Source organism: Ruditapes philippinarum, unplaced genomic scaffold (genome assembly GCF_026571515.1).
Source record: "Ruditapes philippinarum isolate M1 unplaced genomic scaffold, ASM2657151v2 ctg8213_1_1_1_1, whole genome shotgun sequence".
Taxonomy (NCBI): Eukaryota; Metazoa; Mollusca; class Bivalvia; order Venerida; family Veneridae; genus Ruditapes; species Ruditapes philippinarum.
Genome location: NW_026854178.1, coordinates 119,885 through 145,880, shown reverse-complemented (window position 1 = coordinate 145,880; position 25,996 = coordinate 119,885). Strand labels below are relative to the sequence as shown.

The 25,996-nt window shown below is 35.2% G+C and overlaps 2 protein-coding genes across 3 annotated transcripts; one reads left to right on the top strand and one right to left on the bottom strand.

The window, feature by feature from the left end:
• Nucleotides 1–4,585: 4,585 nt before the first annotated feature.
• LOC132739283 (deleted in malignant brain tumors 1 protein-like) lies at nt 4,586–21,017 on the top strand (the record flags this gene model as incomplete). The annotated part of the gene is given in 14 exon segments (XM_060726958.1): nt 4,586–4,664; nt 5,410–5,512; nt 9,350–9,465; nt 10,126–10,284; nt 11,697–11,769; nt 12,125–12,231; nt 14,495–14,623; nt 15,651–15,768; nt 16,047–16,156; nt 16,668–16,829; nt 17,475–17,577; nt 18,469–18,593; nt 19,751–19,897; nt 20,237–21,017. Coding segments are annotated over 14 exon segments (2,244 nt in total). The 3' UTR covers nt 20,968–21,017.
• Nucleotides 21,018–21,137: 120 nt separating this feature from the next.
• LOC132739284 (fumonisin B1 esterase-like) lies at nt 21,138–25,796 on the bottom strand. 2 transcript variants are annotated; one of them, XM_060726959.1, is made up of 4 exons: nt 24,911–25,793; nt 24,147–24,465; nt 23,625–23,696; nt 21,337–22,271 (listed from the first exon to the last, which is right to left on the bottom strand). In XM_060726959.1, exons 1-4 carry the CDS (start codon nt 25,574–25,576, stop codon nt 21,658–21,660), a joined length of 1,671 nt encoding a protein of 556 aa, XP_060582942.1. In that variant the 5' UTR covers nt 25,577–25,793; the 3' UTR covers nt 21,337–21,657. The 2 variants fall into 2 exon arrangements, with proteins under 2 accessions (XP_060582943.1, XP_060582942.1); XM_060726960.1 differs by lacking the exon at nt 23,625–23,696 and having other exon boundaries at nt 21,138–22,271; nt 24,911–25,796.
• Nucleotides 25,797–25,996: the final 200 nt, after the last annotated feature.

The following is a 25,996-nucleotide window of genomic DNA, read 5'->3' as shown; positions in this document are numbered from 1 at the left end:
TTTTCATTGGCTAATTTATATCTTGTTCCCACCAGATAATTATCTCGTGGGAACGAGATAATAAGTCGTGGGAACGAGATAATTATCTCGTGGGAACGAGATAATTAACTCGTGGGAACGAGATAATATAGTCGTGGGAAACGAGATATTATGTCGTGGGAACGAGATAATTATCTCGTGGGAACGAGATATTATGTCGTGGGAACGACTTATTATCTCGTGGGAACGAGATATTATGCCGTGGAAACGAGATAATTATCTCGTGGGAACGAGATATTATGTCGTGGGAACGACTTATTATCTCGTGGGAACGAGATAATTATGTCGTGGGAACGAGAATATTATGTCGTGGGAACGACTTATTATCTCGTGGGAACGAGATAATTATCTCGTGGGAACGACAATATTATCTCGTGGGAAGACGACTTATTATCTCGTGGGAAACGAGATAAATAAAGACACCCACATGTCACCTCTGTGCCACCGTATTTTTTGGACTAACTGCTTCCAAAATTAAATCACGCATGTGTTCAAGAAAAAGGTTGATAAATCTACTTTTAGCAAAAAATCTCATTTTAAGGTATTTTCTACGGTGGCACAGAGGTGACATGTGGGTGTCTTTATTTATCTCGTTCCCACGAGATAATAAGTCGTTCCCACGAGATAATATCTCGTTCCCACGAGATAATTATCTCGTTCCACGAGATAATAAGTCGTTCCCACGACATAATATCTCGTTCCCACGAGATAATTATCTCGTTTCCCACGACATAATATCTCGTTCCCACGAGATAATAAGTCGTTCCCACGACATAATATCTCGTTCCCACGAGATAATATCTCGTTCCCACGAGTTAATTATCTTTTGTTCCCACGAGATAATATCTCGTTCCCACGAGATAATTTCAGCCAATCAAAACTCAGTATAGTGGAAAAATTAAAAAGTTATTTCCTTTTTTTAAACAAATGCTAAAATGGACTTTAACAATCAGGCTAATATTAGAAACCTTATAATCAAGATACTTTCATGAAAGATTGAATTACCGGCAAATAGTGACTGTGTTGCGAGAACACAACATGGGATATTATGTCAATAAGAACATTTATATAGACTTTTAAGGTCTGAAGGACTTCAACGAAGGTCGTACTCTGATCCATCTTCAGTTATAGACTTCGTCCAGAATGAACTCCAACATTCAGGCCAGCAACACGGATACAGGATTATGCGTGAAAGATGTCTGGCAAATGGTTTATATGTTCGATCAGGCGACATAGCAACCATTCTCCGTATAATGGATCCCGAGGGTAAGAAAATAGCACACCCGTCTTTATAAATGTATAGCCACAAATAACAAAATGTCATGTAAAAACTTGAGAACACAGAACATGACAACAAACGTCATATTTATAAGACTTTCTTTTCTGTATCCATTATCATATATTCCTTTATGTTATTTGATGAACAAAAAGCCTCTTCTGTATGAACTTCATAAACGCACTACCCAATTAAAGGAGAAATCACACAGCATCCAGCAGTATCAAAGCCACATGATCCCTATGCGACCAAACATTCACTTTGTTAAAGGGTAAACCCAATAGGCAACGATGTTGGCCTATATAAACATGAGAATACATACAGGAGAGAAATACTTTAAATGCGACGTTACGTGAGAATACAAACAAGAGAGAAATACTTTAAATGCCCCACGAGACGTGAGATTACATACAGGAGAGAAATTCTTTAACTGCGACGAGAAATGAGAATACATACAGGAGAAGAAATACTTAAAATACGACAAGACATGAGAATACATACAGGATAGAAAAAATCTTTAACTGCAACGAGACATGGGAATACATACAGGAGAGAAATTCTTTAACTTCGACGAGACATTAGAATACATACAGGAGAGAACTTCTTTAAACTGCGACGAGACATGAGAATACATTCAGGAGAGATATTCTTTAACTGCGACGAGACGTGAGAATACATATAGGAGTGAAATACTATAACTGCGAAGAGACATGAGAATACATACAGGAGAGAAATAATTTAAATGCGACGAGACGTGGAGAATACATACAGGAGAGAAATTATTTAACTCCCGACGAGAAATGAGAATACATACACGAGAGAAATTTTTAACTGTGACGAGACATGTGAATACATACACGAGAGAAAAATACATACTGGAGAGAAATTCTTATACTGCGATGAAGACATGAGAATACATACAGGAGAGAAAATCTTTAACTGCGACGAAACATAAGAATATAAACAGGACAGACATTCTTTAACTGCGACGTGACATGAGAATACATAAAGGAGTGATTTTTTTTAAAAATGCGGCGAGACGTGAGATGCATATAGGAGAGAAATTCTTTAACTGAGACGAAAGACATGAGAATACATACAGGAGAGAAATTCTTTAACTGCGACGAGACATGAGAATACGTACAAAAGAGAAATTCTTTAACTGAGACGAGACATGAGAATACATACAGGAGAAAGATACTTTAAATGTGACTAGAGGTGGAGAATACATACAGGAGAGAGAAAAACTTTAAATGCGACGAGACATGAAAATACAGATAGGAGCGAAATTCTTTAACTGCGAAGAAATTGTTAAGAATACATAGTCATACAGGAATAAAATACTGTTAATTATATGTATACTATATATATTATACTATATCTATTCTCACGTCTCGTCCCGCAGTTAAAGAATATCTCTCCTGAATGTATTCTCATGTCTCGTCGCAGTTAAAGAATTTCTCTCCTGTATGTATTCTAATGTCTCGTCGAAGTTAAAGAATTTCTCTCCTGTATGTATTCCATGTCTCGTTGCAGTTAAAGATTTTCTATCCTGTATGTATTCTCATGTCTTGTCGTATTTCAAGTATTTCTCTCCTGTATGTATTCTCATTTCTCGTCGCAGTTAAAAGAATTTCTCTCCTGTATGTAATCTCACGTCTCGTGGCATTTAAAGTATTCTCTCTTGTTTGTATTCTCACGTCACGTCGCATTTAAAGTATTTCTCTCCTGTATGTATTCTCATGTTTATAGGCCAACATCGTTGCTATTGGGTTTACCCTTTAACAAAGTGAATGTTTGGTCGCATAGGGATCATGTGGCTTTGATACTGCTGGATGCTGTGTGTGATTTTCTCCTTAATTGGGTAGTGCGTTTATGAAGTTCATACAGAAGAGGCTTTTTTGTTCATCAAATAACATAAAGGAATATATGATAATGGATACAGAAAAGAAAGTCTTATAAATATGACGTTTGTTGTCATGTCTGTGTCTCAAGTTTTTACATGACATTTTGTTATTTGTGGCTATACATTTATAAAGACGGGTGTGCTTATTTTCTTACCCTCGGGGATACATTATACGGAGAATGGTTGCTATGTCGCCTGATCGAACATATAAACCATTTGCCAGACATCTTTCACGCATAATCCTGTATCCGTGTTGCTGGCCTGAATGTTGGAGTTCATTCTGGACGAAGTCTATAACTGAAGATGGATCAGAGTACGACCTTCGTTGAAGTCCTTCAGACCTTAAAAGTCTATATAAATGTCTTATTGACAATAATATCCCATGTTGTTCTCGCAACACAGTCACTATTTGCCGGTAATTCAATCTTTCATGAAAGTATCTTGATATAAGGTTTCTAATATTATGCCTGATTGTTAAAGTCCATTTTAGCATTTTTAAAAAAGGGAAATAACTTTTAATTTTTCCACTATACTGAGTTTTGATTGGCTGAAATTATCTCGTGGGAACGAGATTATTTATCTCGTGGGAACAAGATAATTAACTCGTGGGAACGAGATATTATCTCGTGGGAACGAGATATTATGTCGTGGGAACGACTTATTATCTCGTGGGAACGAGATATTATGTCGTGGGAACGAGATAATTATCTCGTGGGAAAGAGATATTATGTCGTGGGAACGACTTATTATCTCGTGGGAACGAGATAATTATCTCGTGGGAACGAGACATTATCTCGTGGGAACGACTTATTATCTCGTGGGAACGAGATAAATAAAGACACCCACATGTCACCTCTGTGCCACCGTAATTTTCAGTGATAATTGACTCCGTTGTCACCTTAAGGATGTTGGTTTAAACATAATATTATCTATTTAAGCTCGATTAACGAAACAATTTCTTGCATTTTATATTAATCACTTTCGGGCCCGCTTCCTTGAGCCAACCAGTACTGGTGTCATATGTAGAAACATGGTTGTGACCCGAGTGGGGCTCGAACGGATGATCCCTGGGTTGAGAGGCAGATACATTAACCACCAGGCCACCGCTCCCCTTTCAGGATTTTAATATACAGAGCAGATACTCTCAGTTTGTAGCTGCAACTTCTTCACATACACTGTACGTTCTTAAACAACGGTATACAACCGATAGACATGGACAAGCCTTTTTTTTCGATGAAGCTATAGAAAATTTAAGTGTCCCATTACCACAATAACGAAAAATTGAAATACCATAGATCTACTTAATTCATATCACATTGATAACAAAAGAAAAACATGTAATTTTGTATAATATTTTTTGACAGTGAAACGATACCGGCGGAATGAAATCTCTGTTGGCAGCGAGATTAAGTTTGGTATTGCTAATTTCTCTAATTCCAAATGGTAAGTCTTATCTTTGTTGTTATGGTTGTTACTTTAAATGTTTTTATCTCGGATCAATTTTAGAGTTGTGCTCAGTTTTATGTGAATGGAACTTTGTGTATGTGCGCAGTCGGTATGATCGGACTGTATGGATTAATCTGATCGGCTACACGAATAACTCGTGCAACGTTACATAAAGTAAATAAGAGTTTATTGATATTTTATTGTATAATTATACACACAATATACAATTTCACAGTTTTACAAATGTAATTTACATACAAATTTAAGGGGTTGGGTGAAAACTTCTAATAACATTAACTTGGACCATTCCCTGATCAAATGTTGCTCGCTCTTTTTACTGGTCAGATTTCAAGCATTTTAAAATATGTTTTTAATTTTTATGAGAAAAAATGAGCCAATAATTTCCACATAATACTTCTATCGGAAGTGTCTTTAAGGAGAAAAGACCGCGGTATCTTCTAGCAACAGTCTGAATTGTGTAGACGCTTTTGTTATATGCATTTAAAAGCGTCCTAGGACAAGGAAAATATTTTTCAAAATTGCTACGCTCATCTTATGAAGGCAATGATGATTCTTGATTTCGATCGTCCAGATGTAACTTAAGTCATGATTTGTTGATATGTTCATTATGCAGGTAGATTTATTTCTTCGTCATGATCAAAAATCCTTTTGAGTATTTAGGCATGAAAAAAATGACTGAGTGTAACATTATTATAAGAAGTGCATGCCCATTTTGCTTCAGTTGATGGTCAATGTTCTGGGTCATCAACAGTGCTTTCTCTGACAGCTTCAACCACAACCGTTGGAGTTATCACGTCAAAGAATTATCCTTCACATTACGAGAAGTAATTTCTTGTTATCTTTAAAGCTATCCAAATAAATAAATAAATAATGGGTGTAGATTTGAGTCAGACTAAAAAAATCACGATAAATAAATCAATAAATAATTAAACTAAAAAAATCAATATATATAAGTATATTGATCATTCAAATAAAAGCACGGTGACGCTACCTTTCAAATGAAACCGTGACCAAAACCAAACTGAAAGTGAAGGTGGCAGTTGTGTGGGGTTTTGGGAGGGCGGATAATGTTATATAATTATTTTCAACACACAATGGAACGGAATTGACGGGATTTTACCATCTAACCTGAATAAGACTTATCCTTAACATTACGCAGTCGGGAATTTTACAACTTTACTTAAATAAGAGTTATCTACGGTGTCCTTATCGTGCCATTTAGAATGTCGTCCGTCGCGTCTAAGGGTAGACACACGACAATGTGAAGTGACATCGCGACAATGCGAAGCGACGCTCGACAACGCGAAGCGATATGCGACAATGCGAAGCGACGCTCGACAGTGTCAAACGATATGTCGCACTGTCGCCTAGAAATGTCGCGGTAAAAAAGGGCGACATTTAAGAAATGTCGCTTCGCGTTGTCGAGTGTCGCTTCGCATTGTCGAGCGTCGCTTCGCGTTGTCGCGATGTCACTTCGCGTTGTCGCGATGTCACTTCGCGTTGTCGCATTGTCACTTCGCATTGTCGAGTGTCGAGGTTGGTAGAAGTGCATACCACGACACTCGACAATGCGAAACGACAACGCGACAATGCGATACGACGCTCGACAATGCGAAGTGACACTCGACATCGCGAAGCGACATTTTTATAATGTCGAGTAAATGTCGCGTTATTTTTATGATTTTTACACCGCGACGCTCAACATTGCGAAGCGACACTCGACAATGCGAAGCGACACTCGACAACGCGAAGCGATACTCGACAACGCGAAGCGACACTCGACAATGCGAAGCGACATTTGGAATAATATCGTATCGCATTGTCGTGCGTCTACCGGTGCTTGGTCAGAATTTACTAACTCACCGACAAACGGTGCGATCATGGAAGGGGTCGCACTAAACTGCTGACGAATTAGCTGACGATATAGAATATATAGGAAACTGCTGACCAGTTAAACAAAGAAGGATTATCGAAAACTGCTGACCAGTTAGATAAAGAAGGGAAAACAATGAAGGTGTCAAATTGCCGTTGGTGATATTAAAGGCGAGGTCGAGAAATACTTGATAAAATGTTTTTTCAAGATGTCAATATTACAAATGATACATATTAATTATAAAAAATTCAATTGATATATACTGTATATTTCTCAATTTATTTTGATATAATATTTTATTTAAGTACCTTAATGAATTTTCTTCTATGTGTTATATATTGGTTAAAATTTTAAAAATGTAGTCAAAATATGATGTACGAAAAATCATAATTTGTTTCAAGTATGTATAAAACTATGCATCATAGGTTAAAATATATACATGTACATATACGTAATGTATATTTTAACAAAATATAATTATTATGTCGTATTTAGTGCAAATATGAAATAAAGTGATTTCTGTTTCCTTATTTGTTGTTCGTATAATTGTATAAGTAATATTGAACAAAAATTAATAATGTGCTAATTGTTATAGTTAATAAGCTTTTATTACATTATAAACAACATGTTTCCACAGATATCCATTAAACTGATAATTTATCGAGATCGATATGCCCCAAGGTCATATTAAAATCGATTTCACACGCGACGTGTCATTCTTGATTTATCTATGACAAAATACAATAAACAGTCAAAAATATGTTATTAAAATGCTGACCATATTGTAGAATCTGCTGAAAAGTTAGATATATAGAGAAAAATATATTTAAATGCTACGAAATTGTTACTCATTATGCAAATTTAATATATTTTATAAAATAATGTCGACATTTAATTAAGTAAAAACACTGCTGACCAATTTAATGTTAATTCAAATTGATTTAAGCCGTAAAACTCTCTTATTCTATATGGTCAGCAAATTTAACGCTCTTTACATTCAGGCGAGAAAATGCTGACCAGTTAAACATATAGTAGAATCTGCTGACCAGTTAGATATATAGGGAAACTGCTGACCAGTTAGATATATAGAGAAAAATATATTTTGCCGTGAAATTGTTATTCATTTTATAATGTATGCAAATTCAATATATTTTATAAAATTATGTCGACATTTAATTAAGTAAAAACACTGCTGACCAATTTAATATTATTTCAAATTGATTTAAGCCGTAAAAGTCTTCTTATTCTATATGGTCAGCAAATTTAACGCTCTTTACATTCAGGCGAGAAAATGCTGACCAGTTAAACATATAGTAGAATCTGCTGACCAGTTAGATATATAGGGAAACTGCTGACCAGTTAGAAATATAGAAAAAAATATATTTTGTCGTGAAATTTTAATTCATTTTATAATGTACGAAATTCAATATATTGTATAAAATTTTGTCGACATTTAATTAAGTTAAAACACTGCTGACTTATTTAATATTAATTCAAATTGCAATTATTGCTTTTGAAAATACATTCTTTTTCCGTTACAAGATTTTTCTATTGAAATATCACTAACAAGAGATTTTGATAAAACTCATAACATCATAATTCTTTATAAAACATTAATTCAAATTTTTGCATATCTTTAGAGGTATAAAAAGCTGTTTAATATATCCTTTTAAAATCACGGATTTGTATTACATGTAGTAATGTAAATCCGTGTTAAAATGTATGATATTATGGAACTTTAAATGTATATATTAATTTAGTTTATAAACATAGTCATATAAATGCAAAAATTAAAAATATAATTAAAAGAATAAAAGTAATTTCCCATCTTTTTATTACCCCCTACGGCGTGTTTATATAACTTCACACCTTCAATGTTTCCCTTCTTTGTGTAACTGGTCAGCATTTTCTGATAATCCTTCTTTATTTAACTGGTCAGCAGTTTCCTATATATCTATATCGTCAGCTAATTCGTCAGCAATTTAGTGCGACCCCTTCCATGATCGCACCGTTTGTCGGTGAGTTAGTAAATTCTGACCAAGCACCGGTAGACGCACGACAATGCGATACGATATTATTCCAAATGTCGCTTCGCATTGTCGAGTGTCGCTTCGCGTTGTCGAGTATCGCTTCGCGTTGTCGAGTGTCGCTTCGCATTGTCGAGTGTCGCTTCGCAATGTTGAGCGTCGCGGTGTAAAAATCATAAAAATAACGCGACATTTACTCGACATTTTAAAAATGTCGCTTCGCGATGTCGAGTGTCACTTCGCATTGTCGAGCGTCGTATCGCATTGTCGCGTTGTCGTTTCGCATTGTCGAGTGTCGTGGTATGCACTTCTACCAACCTCGACACTCGACAATGCGAAGTGACAATGCGACAACGCGAAGTGACATCGCGACAACGCGAAGTGACATCGCGACAACGCGAAGCGACGCTCGACAATGCGAAGCAACACTCGACAACGCGAAGCGACATTTCTTAAATGTTTTTACCGCGACATTTCTAGGTGACAGTGCGACATATCGTTTGACACTGTCGAGCGTCGCTTCGCATTGTCGCATATCGCTTCGCGTTGTCGAGCGTCGCTTCGCATTGTCGCGATGTCACTTCGCATTGTCGTGTGTCTACCCTTAGACGCGACGGACGACATTCTAAATGGCACGATAAGGACACCGTAGTTATCCTATATATATTTCACTTTAGATACAATTCGGTTGTGATGGACTTTAATACTAGATTGTTATGACTTCAATAAAAATGTCTTGTTATTTTATTTGCTCATTTCAGTAATTTGAAATGCGAAACGGATGTTTCGACGTCAGGAACAAACCAGGTTTTGTTTTATTTAGAATATGAATCGGTAGAACCTAGATACGACCATCTTCATATATACACAGATACCAGTATGTTCAATTCTATTAGTTAATTATTTTAGCATGTTTAGACATATCTTACACATTTCTGTGGTGCCTTCATGCCTGAGGACTTAAGTTTTATGATTTTTAAACATTTAACTTACCGAAATCTGATAAAAGTCAGCTCCTAGATATTGCTATGCTACATGTAAGAAATAAATAGATTTGAACTTAAGTCAGATTGCCCCTCGCCGCTGAAGGTTCAAGTCCCTCATGGACAGGTAAATGGTACTTATGGAAGGTTGCTTGTTTTTGTTCATATGCCAGCTCACATGTCAATACAAGACTGAAATAATGTCCGAAGGAGCACTTGACTTATTTCTCCTTCCGTTGATTATTTAAAGCTTGACAGTCACAATTATGATATTTACTTGCCGATGTGACTTAAACCACGCCCATCATCGTTAACGACCTAAATCTGTTATCATATTACTAGTAGTCTATTCATTTTGATTCTAAGAGGAGTTACAGTAAGTCTATTTGAAATGACGAATTGTTGATTCTTAGCATTGCAATGTTTACGAAAAGCAAAACACCGAATTTACTAAATGTGTTACATATGAGATGATGCGTTAACATTATATCTTCATTTGTACAAAATACCAGAGACCAAATATTTACGTATTTATATTCTATGGTATTTTCTAGCTGATGTAGACAACAGGTGGTACGATTCGGACCGGAATTATGCCCCGCGAATCCTTGTGTCAACTGGAACCACTCTTATTGCTGATTTTGAAACCGACTCTTCCTTAACTCTGGGTGGCTACAAAATCAGTTATATTGCAGTTGACTTGGTGAATCAAGGTAAGTCTATCATTGTATTTCAAAGGAGTGACGAGATCAACAGTATGACACAATATTTGATATCTGTTCTACTAAGGGTGGCGGTGGCCTTGTGGTTAAGGTGTTTGCTCTCTTATGAGGGATCATGGTTTAGTATGGAAAGCTTTGACTGTCTCATAATAATAATTCTAAACGTTGTTATGTCCAAATAGCTTTATATAGAGTCAACTTGACAATTCTTTAGGAGTTTAGAACCTCCCGGGATTCCCTCAAGTCTTGAGATTTTATCACGTGTACTTCAACTGTTGGGATATAGACAGTATAATGACAAAAGCACACGATGTAACGATGTTTGCACTTCATTTAAAGCAGTGGTTGTATAATAATAGATTCACATCGTATAATGAAAAATTGACATAATATATTGATAAGTTGACATTATAGAATGATGATATCACATAATGTATGCATAAATACACATCGTTTAATAATAGATTCACATCGTATAATGAAAAATTGACATAATATATTGATAAGTTGACACTATAGAATGATGCTACCACATAATGTATGCATAAATGCACATCGTATAATAATAGTTTCACATTGTTTAATGAAAGATTGACATAATATATTTATAAGTTGACATTATAGAATGATGCTATCACATAATATATTCATAAATGCACACGTATAATGTTTGGTCGACATCATATAAAGACACATTGACATCATATATTATTCAATTTAATTCATATAAGTATGCATCCACACAATGTATTCATGAGTGTATAAAGAAAGAGTGACACAACAACGTTTATTTTTATAATCATAAGACAGTCATAGTTTAGGGCTCTTCATTGGACCCCTCCATATTGGCTTATAAGGCACAACCATATTGAATAATATGGCATAAGTTGTAAGGGACGAATTCGAAGGTGGTGCTAATAATTTCGAACTTTCATCATATTTAAGCGAAAACTAAGCTATGTGTCAACTAAACAGATGTAGATTTATATGGCGGGGATTTATGGTTTTCCTTATTTGTCCAGACTGACATCAAATATTGTAAAGTTGCCGCTTTTGCGTATATTTGACGGACCTTTTTGGCGCACCGAAAGAGAGCTGTAAATGTCAACCACCATAAAAAGTCAAATTGATATATACATTGTATTAAATATCCAGATGTGGCTAAAATTCATGGAAAAAAATGCTTATTGATTGGGAGAAAGTTTTACGTTGCAGTGTCTCAACTTCTCGATAAAAGAATTGTTCGTTAAAACAGAATACTCGTTAGAACAAGGTAGCCGTAATGTAATAAATTCGTCATACACATATGAACGAGTTGTTAAAATTGGAGTATTTATAATAAAGTTTGTCTTCATGTGTACCATATTTTGACTCTTATATAACTGTCTTAAATTTATTCACAGAAAGTTGTGGGAGCACAATAAATGCAACGTCATCATATCAACAATTAGCCAAAGTATATTATTCATATCGATCGTAAGTATGTGATTTCTTAACATATCATGATGCCGTATACGTCGGAATTTTTCGTGTAATAGCCCGTAAAAATCGCGCTATTTATGAATTTATGAAAAAAATGCGAGGCTTTCATAATCACACAAAACAAAGGCACGTTCTTGAGTAGCATAGCTATTTATCATTATTACCTGATAAAATGTGACATTTGATGCTACATAAACTATTGAAAACGTCTTAAAATGATCAAATTAACGTATTACATTTTAAGATGTCGCCTTTACTACACATAGTGTAATGATGTCGCCTTTACTACACCATAGTGTAAAAGATGTCGCCTTTACTACACCATAGTATAACTACAGCTTTCTTTCAGAAATACATGTTCATGGACCATTGTGCCCATTGACACATCCGGGTCATATACTGTAGAAGTTTCTTTTCTTCTCATCAAAGGAACGCTCGAAATAGAAGATGGCGGTGGTGAGTATTTTATTAGTTCGGAGTCCAGTCAGTGTCAATCTCAAACAAAAATCTATCGAAATCATTTGTTTATAAATACTATATGTAATGAAATGGAAATATGAGAAAACAAACAAATGCACCATTGCTCGTCAAATTTTTTCGCAACTTTATACACAACGGCACTCAGCTCCACATAAGAAATTATAATAAATTTATAGATTTTATTTATTTGGGTCGTCAGACCAAACAAATAATGGTAGCGAAATTTCATACCCTGATGTTCTTATTTGCAAATGCCGAAAGTAGTTCAAACTCCTCGAAGCGGTTACTTCCCTTCATATGTACATTAACGCCGAAAAAATAAGGGGAGACCACTGGGTAAAGATTGTCAAATGACAGGCGCATTAATTTTTGTAACAGAAAAATAGTTCCCGTTTGGTCGAAGATTTCCAATATTGTGTTATTCTTATATATGCTTATAATCATCTCCGTGATTATTTACTTCAGTGTTAAACAACATGTTTATCGTGAACGAAATATATCAAAATTAATAAGGGTTACAAACTCTAGTTTAGAATAACATGGTATTCTTAAGGCTGTTTTCTTATAACCCCGCGTGGTCGAGGGGTTTACTCGCTCGCTTTAGAAGCGAGAGGTCTGGAGTTAAAATCCTAGTTCAGGCAACTCATGTTTTGTTTGTTTTTTTATTAATTGTTTAAGCCAAATATATATTGAATTGAATATCAGTGTTGTAATTAGTCTTATATCCAATTTACTATAGTTATAACACTGGAAACAGCATTGGTGACACTATACAAACAAATTGGTTTACAATCACCTTTCTGACATTCTGAGACCCAAACAAATTCAGCGCCTTCTGTGGTTTTGATTTACAACTGTTGTCAATCAAAATGTTCTCTTATTTATAGCTTTGTTATCAAGTAATATTATATATCTGTGACAATGATCATAAATCTTCCGGAAATAGAAGACGGAGACGGAGATATTGATTATAAATCATCCAGGAAAAGCGGTTAGACAATGACCCGACAATGTGTTTAAATCGGTGTAAAATCAGACAAACATTTATTTCAAACTTCGTTAATGTGTGCCCAATTTTATAATTTAAATGCGCCATGTCTGCTTTAAATGTTTGATGCAATATCCACCATGCAAACCATCGTGAACAGTCGTGACTATGGTTTCTCTTATTCCTCCTGATTGAGAATTTAAAGGTTTCGTCAGGTTTCCTCGTAAAATTCATTTATACATGTTAAGTAGAGGAAGGAAAATTAAATTGCTATGAAAGAATTAACGTTTGTCCGAAATTAACTTATTGCATCGAAACTATTTTGTAGTAATTTTGACACCAAGGCTGGTAAAGCCCCTATTGCCATCACAGTGTCTTACTATGTTGTTGTTTTTCCATTTATTTGAGGCACTGCAGGCGCAACAAAATAATGAGAAGTTGCATTTTGAGCAAAATGGCTGTTTTCATTGAAAGGCCTTCTGTTTCAAGTTCAAATTGCTATGGAACTATAAAAAAGGCTCTAATACTGATCAAACTTGGCACAAATATTGACTGGACCACACCCTTTGTAACGACATACTCAATTTTAAATTTCTTGTTTCCATGGCAACGAGGGGACATCATAAAATTGCCAAAATCACTATTTTGCGTTAATTTTTAATCAAAACTGATTTCGTCTCAATTGATTGTGAGATAAAGTCAAATCCTTTTCAGCGTCAGTTAGTAATTACCCTAAGATCGACCTAAGGCCATTTTTAGCCTGTCACATGTCCAAATTTTACTTGTAGATGAGGGGTCTGCCGACCTCCTTCAAACCCCCAAGCCAAAAGGGGCACATCCCCCCCCCCCTCTGGCACCCTCTTGATGTATCTGTTTGATAGGGGATGGCGCCAAAAAATGTGATCACTGTTATAACTATTTCTTAAACGAAAAAAAGTTTTTAGGGGTCTTAATAGGGCATTATTCACCATTTGAGGCCTCAAAGGGGGTGAAAAGGCGTCTATATGGAGTAATGGGTTATTAATATAGTAAAAGTGTAAATATTTTGACAATTTATATGACCCATTTTAAACGGTTGTAGTTTATATAACCCGAGTCTTAAAACCAATTCACGCACATACTGTATAATAAAGAATCACTGAAAGTGTTCTGTTTTTTTTAATAATAAATACTATATTTGTCAAGGTTATCCAATGAAAACCAACATTGCAAAACTGCAATACCATTGCAATCATTAGTTTTTCGTTCCAGTCTCAACAACTTTCATGTTACCGAATCAAGTGTATGTATCCCCGTCGAATCCAGCAAGTGTGACTGTTTCTGGAGAAACCCTCTCTGAGTTCGTCATTCAGTACAGACAAGTCCTTTCCAGCGTTACTGGTAAGTAAATGTAGTTTAGTTACGTCTAGCAACTAATACCATTAATATCATGTTTTATTGCTCGTGAATTATGTCATACATGGCATGTCGTTTGTCACGATTATTTCAAAAATTATTTCATAGAATATATTCAAAATATACACTGACAAATAGTGCTCAACATATCTTCCTAACCCTGGTGTAAAACGGAGATTTTGACTTTTGGGTTTCCAAACTGGTTGTTATTGCTTGCGCCGCCCTGCAAGAGCAGTCAAAAAAGGCACGCAAGACAAAACTGACGTAACTTTGGTCATTAAAACAATCATCAGATTGCCACTGCAAGTATTTCGCCCTTCTCCGGGGTTTGGGAATAAGGCCAATGTTTTTATCGACTGGTGTTTTTAAACATTTTCTTTAACCCATTACCGCATGAGCATTTTGTGAAAAATGGCTGTTTGCTTTGAAAAGTCTCCGCTTACAAGTTCAAATTGCTATGAAACTAAATGCTTCAATACTAATCAAACTTGGCACAAATGTTGACTGGATCATTGCCTTTGTAACGGCATGCTTAGTCATACATTTTCTGTTATCATGTAGAAAATCACTATTTTGCATTGATTTTTTCAATCAAAATTGATTTCAAAATGCTTCAACTTCTCAGTGGGTTAAGACAGAGCCAAAGACTTTTCAGTGTTGGTTACACGTTACCTTATGACTGACCTGAGGTCATTTTAGCCCCTTAACCCCTAAGCAAAAGGGGGCGCATCCACCATCTGGCACCCCCAATCAATCTTTTGGATAGGGGGCGGCGCCGAAAAAGTGATCACAAATGTAAAACTACATTTCTCAAATAGAAACAAGTGTTGGGGGCCTAAAAGGGCATTTTTTCACCATTTGAGACAACAAAAAAGGGGGAGGGGAGTGATACAGGCGTAGAAAGGCGTATATATCTGGTAATGGGTTAAACACAATTTTTATTAAAGGATTTAGGTTGACTATTTGTCATAATTTTATTTTAATACACGAACATTAATTTGATTTATCACAGGTGTGTTTATCACGACCACGCCTGCTGCAGATAACTCGGTATGTGGTAGCAGCACAGTGGTATCAGAGACGTATAAACAATACCTCACGTCACCAAATTATCCAGGTCAATATCCAAAGTAAGTGTTTTTTTGACGATTTTAATTCTCGAATTTATCTATTCTGTCCAAAAAATACACCATGCATTTTGTTCACATTGCTGCATCTTTGTAAGAGACAATACCTTGTGTCTTCGCCAACGGTCATTTGTAACTGTTAGACCGTTCATGAAATTTCTGATATAGCATGAGTACCAACCTTTACCAAACCACTCTGTGTGTGCCATGACAGTATTTTCCCTGTTCTATTTCTGAACATCTATTGAAAAGTAACGATTTGTCTTTTTATCTGTTTTCAGTAACTTGGATTGTACACTGACAATCGAAGCCAACGACACCAGCCAGTCTGTGCTGCTAAACGTAACTGACTATGAAATTGCTACCAGTGACTATTTACTAATTTATGATGGTAAGGAGCAAAAAAAAAATACGGTGTACTAGAGGTGACATGTCTGCCATATAAAAAACTCGAAAAGTAAAAATATTAAGTTTTAAAAATAATTCGGTGTTGGTGTGGAAAGGACTAACAGTTGTATGGATCGTTGTCATCGTCTAGCTTACAACATACCCGTAACAGTTTGTTGGATATTCAAAGATAACTTATCATTCTTTTCTGTTCCTTTTACATAGCATATCTGGCAAGCTGGTTAAATATTACATAGTAATAATACAATATGCTTTCATTGATTTCCTTTATAAGCTGTCTATACGTGTTTTGTTGTAATATGCGATAATTGTTTTAATATTAATAAAAGCAAAGTATAGTAAATTAGCTTCGATAGTCACATTGCGTTATTATTTGGTAAACTGTTGTAATTTGCGTTATCATTTGGTAAACTGCTGTCGGTTCATTTAATCCAAGGAAACAATCTTATGTTTCCCCACAATATATCATTTGCTCTATTTCTGTCTATTTTCAGGACCAAGTACACAATACAACTTGATAAGCAGCAGCAATATACATGATATACAGATCGGAATGACATTTAATAGCTCTGGTTCAAGCCTAACGTTGACATTTACAACGAATGACTTTGCCCAGCTTAGAGGGTTCGAGCTTTCTTATCAAAGCATGAACAGGGGTACGTCAAAATTGTATATGATATCGCTTTTTTGTTGTTGTTTTTAGTGGAATGCTGAGGTATAAGCATTATCGGCGGCGTATCCTTTGTAATATTTTGAGGAGGTTGTTTTTTTCTAATTAGCGCGTCACTGTTAGATAATAACGAGTCCTGTTGCCTTCTGATGTTGTAATGCATTACACTAGCGCAAGTTTGTTAATTAAATGTGTACATGTAATACGTAAAAGTTCGCGACTGATGATTTTCAACTTTCTTTTTCATTTAACTGTTTAATATTATTCACTTTTGTTTTGCTTTCCTTCGCGGCTTTGCTTCGGTTTGGTTTGGTTTGCTTCGGTTTGGTATTGTATTGTATTGTTTTGTATTTTTTGTTTTGTATGTTTGTTTGTTTGTTCGTGTGTTTGTTTGTTTGATTTCTTAAGTATTATTTATTATATATTTTTATCAATTTAACTATTTATTTATTTTTATTTACTTGTTTGTTTGTTCATTTAATATCTACTTATTTATTTGTTTATTCAGTGTTTATCGCTTAGTATTATGTTCGATTGTTTAATAATTTATAATAACATACAATAATGAGATAAGATATACTGAATTCCCTAATTTATTGATTTTGGATCTCTATTGTTGCTGTTTTTGTAGCAACACCACAGTGCAGTGATGTATTTTCCCTCCAGTCAACTGTGACATCGAGCAATACAGAACAAACAATACAGTCACCTAACTATCCAAACGTGTATGACCGGTAAGTCCACATTTATTTTATTTGTTACCAGACGACATCCACTTTTAACAAATGGTTAAGCATTTATTTGTTCATACTTTTGTAAGTTAGTATGAAAGAAACGACTTTATTCAAGGAAGCTAGCACATTCGTTTTCCCGATCTTCCATTTGGGCCTCAGCTGATGCTGATTTTAGCTCATATATGTTCTCAATCGATTCCTATCATTCATTCTAACTTATCTATTGTTTGAACACTTCCTTTTACATCCTTTTTAATTCTTCGAAATGCTTAGATTTGAGTAAGTAATCATGATCAAAATAGAACACTGCTAGAATCCTGTTACTACGGTGGCATACACGGGACATCAGAAATATTTTATCTATCACGTGCGCACGCAATAGCTACTACGTGCGCACGTGATAGTTACTATGTGCGCACGCGATAGTTACTACGTGCGCACGCGATAGCTCCTACGTTGGTCAATCATTACGTGCGCACGTGATAGATTTTACGTGCGCACGTGATAGATTTTACGTGCACACATAGTAACTATCGCGTGTGCTCGTGGTATCTATCGCTTGTGCACGTGGTAGATATCGTGTGCGCACGTGGTAGATGGCCCCCTTATGCCACCATATTTTACACCTCATATCGAACTCTGTTTGTTACATTTGAGTATGTAATTATGTATATCTTTGGTTGCACACTAACAAAACCTCTCGGGAGATATTACGTTTCATTTAAATCTCGTATAATTGTAATTACTTTTTTTATTTTATTTACTCAAAGCAACACTGACAAGGTTCATCAGATACATTTATACATAAAATCCTTCATTTAACTACTAATATATTAAACCATTATTTAAACATACGATGATAATCACCATGTATCATCCTTTGTTTTACAGAAACGATGACAAATATTGGCTCATTGTCAAGCCGACCGAGTCCAATAATGTCGTATTGGATTTCCGAGTATTTGATGTAGAATATGCAGATAATTGCGTGTACGATTATGTGAGCATTTATGATGGTGAGTTTTACATTTTGTTATTTTTTCGTTCAACCAAAACTCGATCAAAGAATTTTGTATAAAAACGGAATGTTTTTCCCTACAAAACAAAAGGTATAGAGCTGACGAAAAATCTGTACACTCACGTTGTTTGCAAATTCTTATGGTCATGTCTGGGATGAGTTTCAAACAAGTTTCAGTGTTATTCAAACGCACAATCTATAAAATGCATGTATAAAAAAACTACGGTGTCCCGTTTGTAGCATCAGGACATACACATGCATAACTCGAAACAACGAAAAAAGTCGATATAACGATAGCACGATGTTGAAAAATCGATATTCATGTAATTTCGTGTTTTCACCATCGTACTTTCCACGTTCCGTAACAAAATATTTCAGCTGCTATTTTTGTACATTCACATTTAATTGTGTATATGAGATGCCACCTATTATATCTGAAATTAACAAACGCCATCCTTGCATCTTAAGTATTTGCAATATTTTTTTTTTTTAAATATAAACAAATATCTCTCTAAGCATTAATAGTTTCGGTTTCTACATAGTCTTATAAAAGAAATAGCATGTTTATGTTGATGAAACGTTGTAGAATTTCGTCAAAATTAAGTCAAAAGTTGTTTGTCTTTCTTTAGACTGGTCATAAATGTGTTTTATAAAGTGGTAATAATTAATTTAGAACATTTAAAATGCTTATCACCAGAAGTAAATACCGTCGATTGTAGAAGGTAGAAAATGTAAACAAAGTGGAATTTTAAAATTCATTAAAAATACTGGATCGGTTTAACTATACTTATAACCGAAACGGAAAGGAAGCAAAAACCGAAACGGAAAAAAAAGCAAAAGCCGAAACGTAAAGGAATCAAAAGATGGTTAAGGCTGTAAGGCAAATGTGTAACATTTTGGAAACGGTAAATAGGTTATCAAACATAAAAAAGATTTCGAGAAATAACAATAAAATCATATTTTAGTCTCAAAGGCCCTTTAAAAAAAAGAATATTCATTATATATCAATATTACTTCTCTATATCTATTATTAGAAATATTGTCACAAATCACGTGATTGAAATTCTGAATTATTTACATATTAACGTTTAGAATTCTAACGAAAGTTTGTAAAAGAATAAGCTTTAGGCGTGTTGCTTTAAATATATTTTCCAGGTGCTTGCCCGACTGATCCATTATTGATCAAGGTGTGTGGGAACGACCCTATTACCATAGAGGAACCGACCGGACTTTATATCCTTGTACACTTTCACACGGACTTTTCAATCCAAAAGTCTGGCTGGGAGCTGACACACTACATTGGTAAGTAAAATGTTCATGTTGGCATTAGCTTTAAGATAAAATAAAACATGGTTCACTGTGGAGCGAACAAGCATGAGACGCATGCGCTCTGCCTCTTCCGGCAAAGTAGTCCTCTAAAATTAATAATATCAGTAAGACTAAATAGATACGCAAAGGTGTACAATAACTCATGTAAATATATCCCCAATAAAATTTCTTTCAACAGTTGCATACATAATTGTAAAGGTTGTGTGTTTGGTTATGTTTATCATTTTATGGTTCGGACAGTAAATGTATATCATATTTTCTTTAATAAGATGTAAGTGCTTTCTTAAATTGATTGATTATTTTATCTTACAGGAAGTTACGTGGATCCGGAAGCCGTCAAATCTACGGATGACGGCGACGATGGTCTTCCAGATTATGTGTATCCTTGTATAGCTATCGGCGTACTTATTTTCATATGCGTCCCCGTGATGATCATTATTTACAACAGAAATCAACGACGTGTCGGAGCAGGTGATGGTAAAGAGCTAATAAAAAAACGCACAACGCGTGACGTTTTGAAAGAGATCAATACAGCTACTACTAAAGAAGAAGTGAAGAAGCCGAAAATTAGACGGAAAGAAACCAAATATCACCCTGAACCAAATCCACCTGGATCAAATGCAACTATTATAAACGTAAACGAGGAGAGTCCGCATCCGCCACCTGGCTACACTGATAAGGACAATGTACCGCCTTTTCTGCGTACAGGAGACAAAATACCAGAAAAGAATACAGCACCCGCGTCTACAGGTACGGACGACACACGCCCTGGTCAGGATATACCTCCGATTTTAAATGGCACGGGAACAAAAATGCCAACTCAGAATACAGCACCGGCCTCCACTGATACTGTTGACCAACGGCTTGAACATGATACACCACCGGCTCTGAATGGTACGGGGACACAAATGCAGGATCCAAACTTAGCTCCAGTCACAGATCCTTGCGTGCCTGATTTAAGTTTATACACGGGTCCAGGTATCCCTCCAGCATTCCCATATAAAACCCCAGCGGAGGCACGTGAACTTGGATTGCACGTGTAGCCCGTGGTGTTTATTTGAATGCTTTTAAACACGCTCTAAAATGCTTATGATATAAGAATATGGCGAAATAAAGAAAGAAGTCATTGACACTACACATACTTTAGTATAAAGGAGTATATGTATGTCGTTAAGTGTTTTATTAACATGTTAATTATTTTAAAAAGTAACAATTAAAAATAAATTTGAAGTTAAATGAAATAGATAATGAAACTTTGTCTGCCAGTAATCATGCCTAATATATTATTGACGGTTTATATATGTATGTTATTAAAACGTTTACAAGTTACAGTATCTTTCTATTAAAGGAATAAGAATAAACCAGACTACCACATTTGCCCTTTTTATATTTCGTGTATATAATAATAAAGATTTGAAGTCCATTTTTATTTCCATAATGTTTTTTATTATCTCCGAAAACATATGACAATGCTGCTCAAATATATTTAACCCTTACTTGCTTAAATGGAGTTTTTTAACTTTTAATTTAGAGAAAACCATTGATCATTTCTAAAAAAAAAATTCAAATACGTAGATAGATAGCGGACAGTGCAGACGGGAAAGAAACGTGTCTTTAAATTATAACATGGTATTGAAAACATGAGAGTCGATATCAATCAATCATTTTATTGAAATGCTTCTTTTTAAAATTCACAATAATACGAAAACCGTACTTGTTTTCAAAATATAAAATCAATTTATCCAAGAGTATGAGAAGAATCCATTTTGTAACCAAAACTCACATTGTGCTGCATGGTAACTGCGGAAAGGTTTTGTTTCCGTGTCGAGTTCAGCTGTGACGTCAGGGTATTTTAACCAATCACCTGTAGCAGGCGATCCTGTTTTGACAAACGCCAGGATTTCACTCTGGACATGATTCTCCCATCTAGTGTCAAGCGACTCGGGAGCCGCTCCTAGAACAACATTCATAGTTTGGAAAAATCCAAACACATCGATCCCATGGTATGCGTAATTTACCGGATACTTTGTACCGAATGGTTTTGCTGAGTGCCCTTTTGTGTAATACGTTGCAACGTAACGATAAACTGGTGACGTCATCCCGGAAGCTAGAACGGTTGCCAAATAGTCCGTGGCACAACCGATCCTTGCATCTGTTACCATGGTAGTGTACTGGAACTCTGGTGTGGACACATTTACAGGGTATAAATTCAAAGCAGCCCTAGCTATCATATTATTGAATGTCCCTAGTTTCTTTGTCACGTGATCTTTGTAGTCATTAGTTTGCCATGTCCAATTTTGGAATTTCCTTGGAATCGGGGCCACGTCGACTTCTTGTGCTGTAGTGCCTAAAAAAGAAGTAATTGGAGCATTAAGTGTATGTTTAAATCAAAAGGCTGCAAGCTCTGTGGTATTTTCTGATCTTTGTCATCTAAATCGTACTGTATATCTGAATGTATTTTCCTGTGTAATTTTTTTATGTACTATAATATATCCTGCAGGGCACCAGAGTTTGATACATACGGAATTTTGCATGACTAGAGTTGAATTAAAAAATCATTTATGTTCATTTTTTATGACAGCAACACTTTATCCTTGCATATCGTGGCTACTTCCTTAACAAAGACAATTAAAAGAATAAAAAGGAAATTGTTGCCTCGACTGCGATTTGAACCCTAGACCTCTCACACTCTATACGAGCGCGTTACCCCTGCAACACGGAGAATCATATGAAGAAAGCCTGAATAAAATCAAGAAATTCTAAATTTAGAATTTCCATTGCATTTCGGGTTTGTATTCTTTATTTATTGCGAGGTATTTTGTTCACGGTAAACCTGTTGATAAACATTGATGTGAATAATTTAGCGAAAATCTTCTCGCCAAAACAGTCCGACATGTATATATTCCACTACTCGACAGTCAGATTTATTTGTGTAATACGCTTTTTAGTATTCAGTAATCGACAGCGCTAAAAATAGCATTTTCATTGATTAAAATCATATTCATCCGCGTATTTGTGATATTCTTTAAGCCAACGCTACTTTCAAACGTTCATTGCGTTGTAATTTGTTGGATACTTGTAACAAAATGAAAATATTTCTTTCTTTTAAATCGCTAGTTTTTAGCTGTTTTAAGAACTAATTGTTGTTAGGTTTGTCGTGAAGCGCTGTGTCAGAGATTGAATTTCAGCTTTGTATTTCCTGATCTTCGAACAGAAAATACAAAAACGAAAACTTGATGTGCTGATCATTATTAGATTAGAAAGGAAATGCGTGGTTTGTTAAAGGAAGATTTTGACTTTCTTTATCTTTTAATTTGTTAAGTATTTGCAAAGGAAAAGAATTTGCCCTTTTTTAAATTTTAAACTAAGTACTGACTGAATAGCGTACAGCGTAGACCAAAATCAGAAGGCACAGCTGTGCTGATTGAGATTGATCTGCACTGGTCGTATGCGTAGAAGGGCATGGGTTAAGATAACACCAATGTAACTGATTATCTTCTTGCATCTAAAATATTTCATCATGATAGATAAAATCTAAATGGAAAGCTAAGTATCTTTATGAATAAGCTCAACATTTGGTTATAACTTTTTATGTGAAAATGATCTCTGCAAAAAATGAAGTGTGTACTACTTAAAAAATAAATGTTGCTCTTTCTGTTGATATTAGAAAACCTTTTATAAAGTCTTTAGAAGTTCAAACCTATCATCACCGGAACATCTACACCATTACCACGTGACCAAGTGTCCAACGGTGGCTCCAGTAGAACATAACCTAACAATAAATCAAGGTGATTTTTAAAAAAAATATAGAATGCATGACATGGTAATTGTAATAATTCAACTGGATGATTTTTGTGATAGACGCTTAAGAGAGCTTTAATGTTGTCATACTTTTCCGAACATTCGAGATCATTGATTCCGGTACATTCAGTATACAGCTTAAGCCGGTGCATGAGGGGCATGAGCTGTGCACTTTTCTTTTTCCCTCATGAGCAGACTTTTTATAAATCTTCAAATCTAAACATTCTTAGATTTCTGTTGCCGTCAGCTTTTGCCTTGGCAATGATATATCAACAATATTTAGATGATTTATCATGTCTGATAGATTTCTATCCAGACAAAGACATTCAATGCTCATTTATTTTTAAACATTTAGCTTGTAACGTTTATAAGCTTATTCTAGGTATAAAGATATTTAAAATAAACATTTAACAATCTATACCATCGATCACGATTAAGGCACCATCAAATTTTCCAAACTCAGGAAGACTAAGAATATCTTCCATTGCCCAGTAAGGATAAACGCCCCACGGTATGTTAATTATAACGTCATATGCTGGAAGTTCATACAAACAAGACACGTCACTGCACCCAGTGTTCTTAATGAAAATTTCATTGTCTTTGAAGGCCTCTTCAGCTGTTTTATTCATAACCGGCGAAGCGCCCATTATCAACACCTTGTCAAAAAGACCTTGGCAAAGCGGCGAAGAAAGAAGAGCTATCAGTGATGTTCCACCAGAGCTTTGACCAAAAGCCGTAACCTATTAAAGATATCATTTCCATAAATAAACTTTGTTTTGTTAAGTTATCAAATCGCTAAACGTGATAGATACAACATGATAAAGTGCGATAAAAATAGGAATATGTGTATATTGAAGAGTCAATGCCGTCCAAAGATTGTTGTAAACTAATTTCATATGTAAACCATTTGCTATGTCTAGGTCAGCATGTGTTGTTTTGAATAATCCTTTTAAAGTTCCAGTTATGCCAAAAATGAATGCTACTAGCAAGAGATGTTTGCAATTATATTTTCCATTAGTTTTACCACATTACCATTGTACTGAATTTTATCATAATGGTCAAATTGACGCCAAGTCATTTCAGTGGTTATAGTTCATATGATATTAATATCATTGTGAGATCAAACTTAAATCCCATAAATTAAAGTTTTGCACAAGCTAAAAATGTAAAAATTATAATTCTTACCTGATTCGGATCGCCACCAAATTTATGAATGTTTTTCTGAACCCAACGAAGTCCTTCAATCATATCCATGAAACCATAGTTACCGGAAGTATTCGTTGATGAATTGTTTTGAAGCCATTTTAAAGCCATGAATCCAAACGCATTCAGTCTGTAATTTATACTGACAAATACAACGTTTAGTTGTTTAGCCAATGCTAATGTCGGGGCATAGCCAATATTGTACTGGTTCCCGTTTCCATACAAGAGATAACCGCCATGAATCCAAAACATTACCGGAAGCTTAGCAGACGAATTTAATGTCGGCGTTAAGACGTTCAGATAAAGGCAATCTTCGTTTCCAAATACAATTGAATGGTTTTCTTTATCTCTCTGTACACATTGGCTTTGGAAGTTATGAGCTTGCAATATTCCTTTCCAGCAATTACGGTTTTTTCTCCGAACTGGTACTGGCGGTCGCCACCTTAAATTTCCCACTGGTGGACTGGCGTACGGGATTCCACGGAAAGAAAATCCAGCGCTGGATTTTGACCAAACACCGTCAATTTTCCCGCAATTTATGGAAACTTTTGCTCTAGGAATTGCAGGTGATATAACAGTTCCAGAAATTCCTGTAGAAAACGTCAAAACTGTTAATGTTACAAGCAAATATTGGCACCAACGTTGCATGATTTTAACTTAGATGAACCGTTACCGTTGATGAATGTTATATGCAGTTCGAAGCAAATTACTTGTCAGATAGTTTAATGCTATCAATAACAGAGGAAAAAGTCTCAATGTTATGAAGATAGCAATACATATAATATACCCCAACCATCTGCTTAATCCATATTGTAATATAAGCTCAGCGTAACAACTGTACGAAACACCATACAAATGTTGCTAAGAAACAGATTTACAAGTTTGTTAAAACTTCAAATACCTACAAGTGGTAATTATATACATTTTACTAAAAACACAATCCAACCTTTGAAACATCTTATGACTTATGTATACAGTTATTTGCTTTAAAGCAGCAGCTGTATGGTAAAGTGTATAATATATCGCAAAGTTTTTTTTTGTGGGGTAGTAAAACAAATGTAATCAAAA